This window comes from Mus musculus, chromosome 7, assembly GCF_000001635.26.
Source record: "Mus musculus strain C57BL/6J chromosome 7, GRCm38.p6 C57BL/6J".
In the NCBI taxonomy this organism is placed as follows: domain Eukaryota; kingdom Metazoa; phylum Chordata; class Mammalia; order Rodentia; family Muridae; genus Mus; species Mus musculus.
The window spans coordinates 141,559,693-141,572,470 of NC_000073.6; the positions used below are offsets into that span (position 1 = coordinate 141,559,693).

The window sequence follows — 12,778 nt, forward strand, 5'->3', positions numbered from 1 at the left end:
CCTTCCATATCTACACGTCATTTGTGGCAGGGGTTACTCTGCTCTCAGGAGCTGGCCTTCCTGAGTACTTGTCCCTTCCTCCTCTTCCTCTTCTACTTCCTCTTCCTTCTCCTTCTTTTTTAAGACAAGGTTTCTTTGTGTAGCCCTGACTGTCCTAGAACTAGCTCTGTAGAGCAGTTTAGCCCCACATTCACAAAGATCCACCTGCCTCTGCCTCCCAAGTGCTGGGGTTAAAGGGGCATGCCCCCTTGTCACTTCTGATGACCACAGGTAGTCATCTAATCACAAAGATAGCCACTGGGTCTGAGGACTTCTGCATTCCTGCCCTTCAATATGATCAGGATCTAGCCAAACCTGTACTAGGCAGAGAACCCCAAGATTTTGTATAAGGTTCATTATCTGTAACTTACTGAAGAAGCTACAGGAAGGAAACTGGGTCATTTGTAAAACTGACTGGAGGCGGGCAAGAGCAGAGCTAGGAGAGCATAGGAAATGAGACAGGGCAGGGCTGTCTGTCTGGGATGCTCTGCTGTCCCCTCTATCAAACTGCAGTTGGAGCTTGCAGCGCCCTTCCAACCTGTGGAGGAAGGCAGGGCTTTCAGTACCATCTGTCTTTGGGGAAAATACTGTGACAAGTCTCTAGTTCAGACAACTTAAACAGAATTGTTCTCAAGGCACATTACCAATGGCAGCCTCTCCTTCAGTGAGTGGTTTGGAAGGATCATGTGCTCAGGTTCAAGGCTTCGGTGTGGGGAAAGTGATCTGGTGGCTTGTGTATCTGAGATGGCCATAGGTGGCACTGGCCATAGGTGGAGTCTTTCCTGTGTCCACTTGTCAGGCCTGATGTGGCACACTTGTGCGACACTTTATTATTATTTATTTTTGCTGTGACAAAAGCAAGCTAGGAAAAGGTTTTGTAGAAGCTCACAGTTGGAGGATATGTTCTCTCAGAATGGGAAGTCATGACTGTAAGAGCTCAGGCAGCTCGTCACATTGTCACCACAGCCAGGAAACAGATGAATGCTGTTGCTCACCCCGTTCCTTTTTATTCCGCTCAGGACCCTTACAGCCTATATTTATGGTGGGCCTCAATCAGACTAATCTAGAAACTTCCTGACAGGTGTGTCCAGATGTTTGTTTTCATGATGAGTGTAGTAGATCCTATCCAATATGACAACCAAGATTAACCATTTTTTAGACATGGCTCAGTGGGTAAAGGTGCTTCCTGGGACTCACAAGGTGGAAGGAAAAAAATTGACTCTCACAAAGTGTCCTTTGAGTTCCACATTGCACACCCCTTTCAATAAATAATTTATAATGAAATTATTTAAAATACTAACTATAGGATGGCTGTGGTGACTCTCAGAGTCAGTACAATGGAGGAGTCTGAGAATCTCCTGCAGTCTCATTCCTGTCTGGGCATAAGCAATGGGATTCCTATTGCCACCTGTCCAGCACTCCTTATATGGCCCAGAAGCATCTTTTTGATGGTGCAGACAAGCTGGAGGAAGTTTATTTTCTGGTGCTGGCTCTTTCACCTCTTAAAAAGTCAGGCAAATTCAGCAGCCTCACCAGAGATTTGGCTTATTATGTTCTCAGTTTCTTCCATCAGTCCTGGGACCTTGGTGGACTGCCTGATTTATAGGAGGGTCGTGCCTCTTATTCTCTGGACTAGGCTCTACCACATCTGTATAAAAGCAAGGGACAGAGAGTTCTGCCTAGTGGGTCTGGATCATGATAACCACCTTAGGTGTGAAGCTTCCTCTTCACAGAAGAGAGCTAGGGAAGAGCCACCATGATCTCCACTTCCTGGAGTGGTGGGCCAATCCCGCTCTTCTGCAAAATGGGTCCATAGGAAGGATCCAATGGGGCCACCTCGCTAGAGAGGGGAACAGGGGAGCAGAAGCAATAAGCAAAGGGGCCTGGATGAATGCTGAGAGGTTGTACTCCAGACAACAGTCACCTCGGCAAGAGTGGTCAGTCTAGCTTCAAGCCTCAGTTTCCCCATTTGTAAGGGAAGTAGGAACCTGGAGTAGCGCTTCCTTTTGTCCCAGTTTAGAGGCTTGTAAACGCCTCTCACTCCGGTTCCACGCCGGTGGCCTGGGGTAGGTCAGTCCAACTGCCAGGGCTCTGGGGCCGGTTTGCACAGGCAAAGGTTGACTGCTGTAGGTGCTAGTGCAGCCCGCTCCTCCCCTACACCCCTGTGTGACACTGGGTTGATCCCGCACTGGTGTCAGTGTCTCTGTCTAGGTAAAGCCGGGCTCACCCGTGAGAGCGAGATCGGGGCTACTCCGGTATACATTGGAAGGATCCTTCACCAGGCGGTGATACCAGGAGGTGTAGCGCCTGCGCGCTCCGCACAGCTCCGGTTCTCCAAGCAGCAATCCGGCTCTATCCCGCGCCACGCCCCCATCCTCCTCGTCCTCCCCCCGCCCCCCAGCACCGCGAGAATGCGCACGCTCTCTTGCACCGCCCGTCGCCGGGCGCGAGGCTCAGCGTGCGCGCCAGCGCGTGCGTCGTGCGTGCTCGCGCGCGCAGCCCAGCGAGCGGCGCTCGGGGGCCCGAGGCGGCTGTGGCTAGGCGGCTCCGCGCTCCAGGGCTCTTCGGCGTGACCGCCGCGCCCGTGCTGTTCTAGCCCGCCGCCGAGGCCGCTCCCGGGGCGCAAAGATGCCGGCCGTATCCAAGGGGGACGGGATGCGAGGCCTAGCGGTCTTCATCTCCGACATCCGCAACTGTGAGTGCCAGACGCCGGGCGGGCCTGAGCGGGGGCGCGGCCGGGGGTCCGCAGGTGCGGCCGGGGGTCTGGGGGGTTCGGCCGGAACGGGGAGAGGGGTGTGGGCCGGTGCGCGGGTCCGCTCAGGCTTGAGAAGGAGGGCTGTGGAGTGCAGATCGCGCGGTGGGGCGGGGGTCCCGCGCGGGCGCTTAGGGTGCAGAGCGCGCGTCCTGGGTGCACATCTGGCGGGAGTTGGTAGCCTGCTGCGGGGGGACCAGACTGGGGTGATGGTGGTGGTGTCCCAAGTCCTGACCCGAAGATGAGGTGTAGAGTGAAGATTCGTGCTGGTGAGTGGGGCAGGGTCCTGGAGGTGCAAATCTGGCAGTGGGGTTGGGGTAGGAGCAGAGATGTTAGGCAGAGATCTGGGGTGCGGACCCCTGGTAGAGTGATTGCATGTATGGGTTTGGACAGTTGGGAGATTGCCTGTGGGTGTTCAGACTGAGGTGCGGGGCTTAGGTGTCTTGAGATCTAGGTGTAGCGATGGGAGTGCGGGGCGCGGTGGGGAGTCTGTGGGGTTTGTGGCACAGTCGAGGGGTTTCCGGCCCTAGACGCCCCTCCCCAGCATGATGTCATCTTGGTCTTTCTAGTAATGGAGCCTTTAACCCAGCCTTTTCCAAAACAGCGTGGATTTCTCTTTGGGCGGGGATAGGGACACTATACGTCTCTCGGACCTGATTCAGGCGGCATGTTGGGCGATGATTAGATCTCACCCACTGCGATTAAAGTGACTCATTCCCCCAGGGAACCGGGAGCAGCCGGGTGTGGATGCTGGAAGCTGCGCCTGCTTCTCCGCTGAGCAGTTCTGTAGCCAGTGTCCCCTGGGTGGAAAAAAAAAATCTGCTCAAAGTGAAATGGGTCGGAAGGTTAAAGGTCAGGCAGGGCGGGTGCCCAGGACTTTGGCTTACAGAAACTTCTGAGGGTTATCAGACACCCCCTTACTGATGAGAAGAAAAGCCATTTTCCTGTCAGTTTATTTTTTTCTTGGTATCCAGCAAATAGCTGACTCCATGATTTTTGTTACTTTAGAGATTAATATGCTTCCTGAGGAATTTTGCCCAGTGTGTCGTCACACTAACACTTAAATTTATACTGTATTCCCTAAGACTGTGTGCAGGACCCCAGCTTGCCTGGGTCTGTAGGACTCTGGAAGAGGTAGATTTCTGTCCCTCCCTGCTCTGCAAAGATACAGGCATCCTTGGATCAGGGCTTACCAAAATTTTAGACAATAACATTCATAGTCATGAAGCATTTTGTTCTTTTCTTTTTCTTTTTGGTTTTTTCAAGACAGGGTTTCTTTAATAACCCTGGCTGTCCTGGAACTCACTTGGTAGACCAGGCTGGCCTCGAACTCAGAAATCCACCTGCCTCTGCCTCCCAAGTGCTGGGATTAAAGGTGTGCGCCACCACCGCCCAGCTGTTATTTTCTTAAAATTTTTGTAAAAAATTACATTTATAAGTGTTTGTGTTGTGTGTGTATGTGTACTCACCCACAAGCCATGGTGCCTGTGTTCTGGTCAGAGGACGTCTCTCTCAGAAGTCTGTTTCCCCTTTTCATCATGTGGGTCTTCAGGTGTGGCAGCAAGTATCTTTACCCCCTGAACCATTTCCCCAGCTCCATCCTTCTGAAGAGGGTTACATTTGTGCAGGACATTGAGAGTGAAAGCCAGTTTCTCACCCAACAGGTTACCACTTGTTAGACATGCCCTGTGTTTGATCAGAGGTGGTACATGGTAAGAACTTGGTAAATAACTTACTGGCTGATTGGTAGAGAAGCCATCCCTCCTTGGCATAGCTAATCTTTGGGGATGATTGATTTTTGTTGTGGGGAGACAGTTCTATGTTTTAGAGGATGTTTGGCAACACCAAGTGCCTCAGTTGAAATAGTGGTAAATAGTTCCCCAAAGTTGTATGGAATGTACAAGACCATTCCTAGAGGAGCTGTTGGAAGACAGGGTACCTGGTATCTGGGTCTCTCTGGGTGCAGGTTTCTGTGTAACCTAGCCATTCTCTCAGAATGCCTTCTTTCTCAGCTGTCAGGTCTCCCGTGACACTGTGGCCCTCCCTCTCCTGTGGAGCAGTGTCCTCTGTGATGGTGTGATGTTGTCTCTTCCAGGGGAATCTTATGTCCTACTGTACAGGAAGCACCAAAGCAAGGGCCCTCTGTGCCTTGCTCTTCACTCCACCCGTCCGTGCCCCTCAGTGTCTGGCGTACAATATGTGCTCTGTGAGTGAGTCAGCCCCAAGCAAGACACAGACATTCTCACTTGAGCGGGGGGGGACCAGAGCTGGCGTGAACATGATCCCTAGGCCATGGGAGGTGGGGAGTGTCACTGCTCTCGCTTTTCTCGCTTTTGTGGTTACTGTTTTCTCATGATGAGAGTGGCTGGTAACTCTGTGGAGAGGGAGTCCTAGGTCAGTCCCTAGGGTGCAGTGCTGGATCCTGGCTCTGCTACCAACCCTGGAGCTAGAAGCTGCCAGCCAGTGAGCCTTGGTTCTCAAGGGGTCGGCTATGAGCTCATGTGTCCTCAAAGTCTGTTTCGTGTCTGGTTTTAATCTGGTATCTCTCTGAAGGCCTGTGTTGAATGAACACTGAGAGGGGAGGGTCGGTGGACAAAAGGATGTGTGAGCTGGGAGGATCTGCATCTTGTTTGCACTTGGTTACTAGTTTACTTTCTTAGCATAGGCAGCCACCAACCTGCTCCTATGTCACCGAGGCCTGCAGCTCTGCAGCTCAGGTAACAGACAAATTCAGTCTCATAAAACTAACATGTTTTTTCCTGGTCTGCTTCACCCAAGGCCTGTGAATTTAGTAATATGATTTCAGTATATCAGAACCTTGTACATTCTTCTGTTTCTCTTGCTTTTATTTTTACTTATATGTTTGTGGGTTTGCTTGTTTATATGTGTATCATGTGCATGAGGTGTTGGGAGAGGCCAGAAGAAGGTTTTGAATTTCCTAGAACAGGTCGTTGTGATCTCCCCAGGATGGTTGGTAGGTGCTGGGAACAGAACCCGTGTCCTTTGCATGAGCAGCAAGTGTTTTTAACTGCTGGGCCATCTCAGCTTGTTTCTTTTTTCTTCTTTAAATAACAACACATGCATACATACACACTATAACATATATATGTACATACATACATACTTACAAACATACACAGTGTATGAATTTTTTGCCTGCATGTCTGTCTGTCTGCCACATGTGTGCCTGGTGCCTGTGGAGGTCAGAAGAAGACGTTGGATCCCTGGAACTGGAGTTATAGATAGTTGTTAGTAGCCATGTGAGTGCTAAGACTTGAACCTGCATCCTCTGTAGGAGCAGCCAGTGTTCTTAACTGCTGATTTGGGCTGGTAAGATAGCTCAGCTGGTAAGGACAAGAGCTGCCAGGCCTGGTGACCTGAGTTCCATCCCTGGATACTACGTGGTGGAAGAGAACGGACTCCCCGAATTGTACTTTAACCGCTGCCAGGTACACTGTGCATGTGTGCTGTGCCATGTGTGTCCCACTGAACGTTAAAAATGAAAAAAAAATCTGTTTTTGTTTTTTTTGTTTTTAGTCCAAGTTTTAAGATAATTTATTTTGAAATAATTCATAGGAAGTTGTGAAGAAATTGGCAGGAAGGCCCTTGGTATCCTCCACTCTACCTTTCCTGATGTGGACATCTTTTGTAACTACGATATTTTCAACACAGGAAAGCTGACAGTATTAGTACACTATTGGGATATTTTTTCTTTTAAAGATTCATTTATTTATTTAATGTATACACCATTGCTATCTTCAGTCACACCAGAAGGGGGCATCAGACCCCATTGCAGATGGTTGTGAGCCACCATGTGGTTGCTGGGAATTGAACTCAGGACCTCTGGAAGAGCAGTCAGCGCTCTTAACCACTGAGCCATCTCTCCAGTCCACCAAACACTGGGGTATTTAGATTTCGTTATTTTGTTTGTGTATTTATTTACTTTTTTTTTTTTTTTTTTTTTTTTGGTGCTGGTGATTGATCTCAGGGCCCCGAGTATTTCAGCACCTAGATGTCAGTAATTTTACTTGTAAACATGTGTATCTAAGTGTGTGTGTGTGTGAGTGTGTGAGTGATGCTGTGTACTGTGAGCTTCGAGTTGCTTCCACCTCTGAGAGACTGCTCTGCTCTCTCCATGAAGCTCCCTAGCATTAGTTCTCACAGCCACACCCACCGCCTCCCACCATGGCAACCGCTAATCTGCTCACCAGCTCTGTAATTTTGTGATCTCAGGGATGTCACATAAATGGAATTGTACAGCGTGTGACCTTTGGAGATGGGCTTTTTCACTCAGTGTGGTCCTTGACATCATGCAGGCTGTTGTGTTGATAGTGTTCCAAGGAAACTAAAACCATTCTGACACTGGGCGTTTGGAATCTTCGTTGGCTTTTTCACAAGTGATGGCCATGAAGGAGAGCCATATAGGACTTATTTAGCATGTCTTATTGGTTTTTGCAGTGCTGAGGACGAGCCGCACCCCCAGACAAGTGGCACTTGACTTTGGGAACTGCTGCTGACTTATCAGCAATCCGATATGATTGGGAATATCAGTGATCCTAAATAAGATGGTTTGGCCTGATGGGGGTTTCTGATCTTATCAATATGCATAAAAGCAATGCCCATTCCATGAAAATCTGGCTTTGATTTTTGGTCTTTTACTGGGCTGTGGTATGATCCTTTCACAATCCTGAGCAGGGGCAGCCAGAGCAGCTTCCCCTCAGTCCCTGCTCACCACAGTAAGTAAACAAGTGTGATTTTGCAGTGTGCTGGGCTCCTGAGTCTGAGGCTCTGGGTTAAGTGTATTCAGTGCCTTTCTGCTCAGTATTTTCACCTTGCTGTGGGTTTACTGGGCCCAGCTTCATCATAAGTTGCAGAACATCTTTCTGTACAATGCTGACTGAACATATGGCATACTCTGAGAATTGACTGTACATCAGGCAGGACTGCAGCAGAAAGACAGAGGGTCCTTGTGACACTCGTCATTTTGCCATGGGCAGGAAATTGCCCAAATTGCCGTTTATCCCTGCATGTGGAGCTGGGGTTTGGAGACAGTGTAGGTGCTTTTATCATGCTTGGATGCCTTCTCCTTACTCATTGTAGGAGCTCAAGTGAAGGAAGTCAGGGGGTGGCCGAGTGATGCCCCTTACGTCCTAAGAGAAGAGTGCAGCTTGCTGTGCTCAGCTGGCAGGGTCTGCTGTGGCAGATGCCCCTTTGAATTGTACTTTAGCATCACTAAAATCTCAATTTATTTGTTCATAGGATCTCAGTTATTAGCCATAAGTTAGCCTTGAGAAGTGGAACGTGACAATTTGAATTCTGTTTAAGCTTCTATGTAAACATGAAGTTGTTACTTGATTTTCCTCAATCATGGTGAAGATAAATTAGGCCTGGTTTGTTGTTGAATATTTTTATTTATTTATTTATTTAAAGATTTATTTATGTATTTTTTTTTCAAGACAGGATTTCCCTATTTTTTATTTTATTTTTATTTTCTTCATTTGACTTACTTAATTATGTAATTGATTTGTTTTGTTCTCTGTAACAACCCTGGCTGTCGTAGGCTTTACTAGGGCCCAGGTCACTTTGGAGACCGGGCTGGCCTTGAACTCATAAGATCCACCTACATCTGTTTCCCTAATGCTTGGATTAAAGGCATGTGTTACTATGCCTGACCACTCCTTGTTTTAATAAAAAAAATTTTTTTACTTACATGAGATACTTACATGAGATGGGGTCTCATACTGATGTCCAGGCTGACCTACGACTTCCTGTGTAGTTGTGTTTATTACCTTAGCCCTCTAAGTTCAATGGGAGCCATCATGCTTAGCATATTTATTAGTTGATTAAGGTCTTTCTAGGTCGCCCGGGCTGACGCTGTGGTGCTGAGATTATAGTCATATGCCATTATGCCTACGTTTTTGTTGAATTTTTAAAAGAACCTTCAAAATTAAAAGCCCCTGAAGTTCACTCACTGCCTTCTTTCCCAGTTGTCTCGTGGAGAAGTGCTGACTTTCTGGGGAAGAATGCTTGTCTTGCACATTTCCTTTTGCAATCTTCTGCATAATTCATATTCCTTAGAAACCCATTTTGAAAACTTGTGATAGCATGGTGAGGGCCGAGGAAGGACGTCTCCCTGCCAGCACCACTCGTGTGCTGCACTGTACGTTGGTTGGCGCTTCTTCCAGGAGATGCCCCCCCCCCCCAGCTCCACAGTACTTTCCCACCACCCTCAGGAAGGTGGTTACACTGTTTCTTTTGTGACAAGTTGGCTGTCCCTTTGGGAGCATCTTCCCACTTCAGTACCTAACAGTAATCTCAACCCCCACCCCACCCGGCAGTTGAGACTGCTTTACTGTCTATCCCAGGCTTGCCTCGTGTAGTCCAGGTTAGTGCGCATCATGCTTGGTACCTTTCCTCTTAGAATGATTCTCTCTGCTTTGGCAACTGCTTGAGGCAGGGTTCTTAGAAAGGCTGTTGCTGTGGGATTAAATGGCATTTCCTTGGCTCTTTAAAAAAACCTAACCAAATGAGTCAGACTAGAAGGGCAGATGAGCATCTGCTGTAGAAATGGTTATTTTAAAGCTTTTAAAAACTTTTATGTATGTGAGTGTCTTATTTGCATGCATGTTTGTGTTCTGAATGCACGCCTGGTGCCTGAGGTCAGACGGTGTTGGATTCCGTGTAGCTGTGAACTGGATGGCTGTTTGTATGCTGGGAGTTGAACCCTGGGCCTTTGCAAGAAAAACAAGTGTTCTTTAACCACTGAACCATCTTCCCAGCCCTGAAATGGTATTTTGAAGACAGTTTACAGAGTACGAAGAGTATGAGAATGAAATACGTGGTGTCAGCCCCGGAGCAGAAGGGCAGAGCTCCGGTGGATCTCACCTGTGGCAGCTTCTGGGGTACGGGGCCTCCCTTAGCTCACACGGCAGGATTTATAAGGTTCAAAAAGCAAAAGGGTTTTTGTTAATGTGCAGTAAGCTAGTCAGCAGTCTTGGTTGGGCCTAGACTGTGCAGAGAGTTCAGAAGGCTGAGCTATTTGCTGCCACGACTGATAGCCAGAGTTTGATCTCTGGGATCCTCATGATGGAAAGAAAGAACCAGTTCCCTCAAGTTGACCTTTGACCTCCATGCTGTACGATGGCACACATGTACGTGTACACACACACACACACACACACACACACACACACACACACACTAAGTAAATGTAATTCAACAAGAAAGAAAAAACCAAAAAGCCCACTAGGCTGAAGCTGTACATGGCATTGTAAGCCTTTAATTCCAGAGGCAGGGGATCTGTGTGTGATGTCAGCTTGGGTTTCACAGTGAAATGCCATCACAAAGGAAAAATAACCCTCCTGAATCTGAAAACAAACCCACAGTGGACCCGCACTGCCATTGGGATGGGCAGGATGGGTTCTTTTTGCCTGATAGACTTCTCATTTACGGAGGTGGAGTGGGACCCACACCCTGCCTGATGTACTGCTCTGATTGGAGGTGGGCGATCCTACCGGAGACTTAGAGAAATAATAGAGGTACAGGAGGTATTTGGACACTACAATCAGCAATTCCAAGGTAACTTTGGAAGACTGTGTACTTGGGTGTGGCCTTGCCTAACCAGCATTCTTTCCAGGTGGAAGTGCAGTCCCTGCCTGCCTGCAGGTTAATACAATCTGGAATGTCCCCCTCCCACCCTCTCCATGTGGTCAGCAGTGAGTGGCATGAGGCCTGATACAAGGCCTAATATGGAAGCTATAGCAGCTACAAAGTTGGATGGCCTCTTTCAGCTTGCATTCACTTAAAACACCAGTGAGCAAAGTAGGTGTTTTATACACCTACAATCTCAGCAGAGGCTGAGACAGGAGGATCATCAATTCCAGGCCTTTCTGGGCTACATGAGGACACCCTGTTTCTTTTTTTCCTTTTTTTTTTAAAGGTTTATTTATTATATGCAAGTATACGGTAGCTGTTTTCAGGCACCCCAGAAGAGGGTGGCAGATCTCATTACAGATGGTTGTGAGCCACCATGTGGTTGCTGGGATTTGAACTCGGGACCTTCAGCAGAGCAGTCAGTGCTCCCAAGCGCTGAGCCATTCTTCAGCCTGGACACCCTGTTTCAAACCAAGCCAAAGAACAAAACCAAATGGATGGTTTTTACTAAATCATATGATACCTTACACTCAGATTATAAAACTGAATAAGGGTTTGCTTTCTAAACTTCCCTGACTCCCATGTGGAGGCTGACAAAGGCTGACATGTCTGAAAGATAGTACCTGATGTGCAGTTCTGCTCTGGTGCCTAGGATTAATTGGGTGTTCCTGTGCCGAGACGAGGACGGGGCAGTGTCTCATAATTACATAATTAGCCCTGGCATTGTGTGGATGTGGCATTGTTAAGCTTGGCCAAGATGCACAAAATAGATAGCTTGTGAGTAGACAACAGTTTCAATGAGAAATAGTGCCCCATACATGGAATGTAGACCAAGAGTGTGTGGAGCCTGAGGTCACAAAGTCACTGTTGCAGTGACCCTCCAGGGAACTAGGTGGAGAAGGGTGTTACTCCTGGCCACACTGTGGAACCTGCAGCCATGAATTCCTTAGACAACCTCACCCCTTTCCCTTCAGTATTGCTGGAATTGGAAGTGGGAACCAGGATAGGTTAGACCTGAAGGGCTTCTGTGGGTGGAGCACAGGGGACAGAGCTGTGCTGTGCTGGTGGAGAGCTAGTCTGTTCTACGTGCAGGTTTTTTTGTTTTGTTGTTTTTGAGACAGGGTTTCTCTTTATAATGCAAATCTTTCAAAAATGATGAAAATATATGAGTAGTTTTGAGGATTTCTGGTTTGTATTTTTTATAGTTCAAAATATAGTTCTGAGACTGGGTGGATAGTGTTTAATCCCAGGATTTGGGAGGCAGAGGCAGGTGGATCTCTGAATTTGAGACCAGCCTGGGCTACACAGCTCCAGGTCAGCCATGCTACATAATAATAGAGAGATCCTGTCTCAGAAATCCAAACCAAACAGCAACAAAAAGCAAGCAAGGAAGCAAATACATGTCTGAAGCTCAGCTCTGTGGTACACGCCTTACCCCAGCACTTGGGAAGCAGAGCAGGAGGATCAGGCTAGCCTTGGCTACATAGCAAGAGGCAGGAAGATCAGGCTAACCTTGGCTACATAGCAAGTTTGAAACTAGCCTTAGATTACTTGAGAACCTTCTAAAACAAAAATAAAAACAAACAAAACAAACCATAACAACCCCCCCAAAACAATAACAAAAACCAGTTCAATAGCTTTTTTATTTTTATTTTTGGTGGAGGTCGTTTTTGCTGGTCACAGTACCAACAAATCAGAGCCTTGTTTTGAATCCCATTGTGCCTGTGTAGACATTTGAAAGTCTTCGACCCAAAGTTTATTGGTTCTGTGGCCTGTGGTGGGTCTGTTTACAAGCATTCCTCTATAAGTTCTCTCTGGTAGATTCCTCACCACTGTTAATGCTCTCTCTCTCTCTCTCTCTCTCACACACACACACACACACACACACACACACACACACACAAGTTCTCTCTGGTAGATTCCTCACCACTGTTAATGCTCTCTCTCTCTCTCTCTCTCACACACACACACACACACACACACACACACACACACACACACACACACGGTGATGGTAACATTGCCTAGGCTGGCCTCCCATTTCCTAGGTTCAGTCATTCTCCTGCCTCAGCCTCGGAAATAGCTGGGAAGACAGGTGTACCCTACCCTGTTGACGACATTCAGTCAGTTCTCCATGTTAAGCTTTTGTTGCCACATTTAACTGTACCCTTAATTGTCCCTGCACAGAGTAGCCAACCCCTCTCTCCTAGGAGCTGAGAGTGCAGCTGGAGGGAGCTGTAGGCTAAATATCCCCACCAGGGATATTCTGCCCCTGAGGCTGGCTCAGACTCTGAAACTGGCATTCATTTTTTTTTAAATTAAGTTATTTATTTA

At 47.8% G+C, this 12,778-nt stretch overlaps 1 protein-coding gene across 2 annotated transcripts in view; it reads left to right on the top strand.

Moving 5' to 3' along the window:
* Positions 1-2,487: 2,487 nt before the first annotated feature.
* Ap2a2 (adaptor-related protein complex 2, alpha 2 subunit) overlaps positions 2,488-12,778 on the top strand; it is a 70,832-nt gene continuing 60,541 nt past the window's right edge. For both annotated transcript variants that reach the window (NM_001357068.1, NM_007459.3), the window contains exon 1: positions 2,488-2,734. In NM_001357068.1, coding sequence (NP_001343997.1) covers positions 2,668-2,734 — 67 coding nt within the window. In that variant the 5' untranslated portion in view covers positions 2,488-2,667. The remainder of the gene's footprint in view (positions 2,735-12,778) is intronic.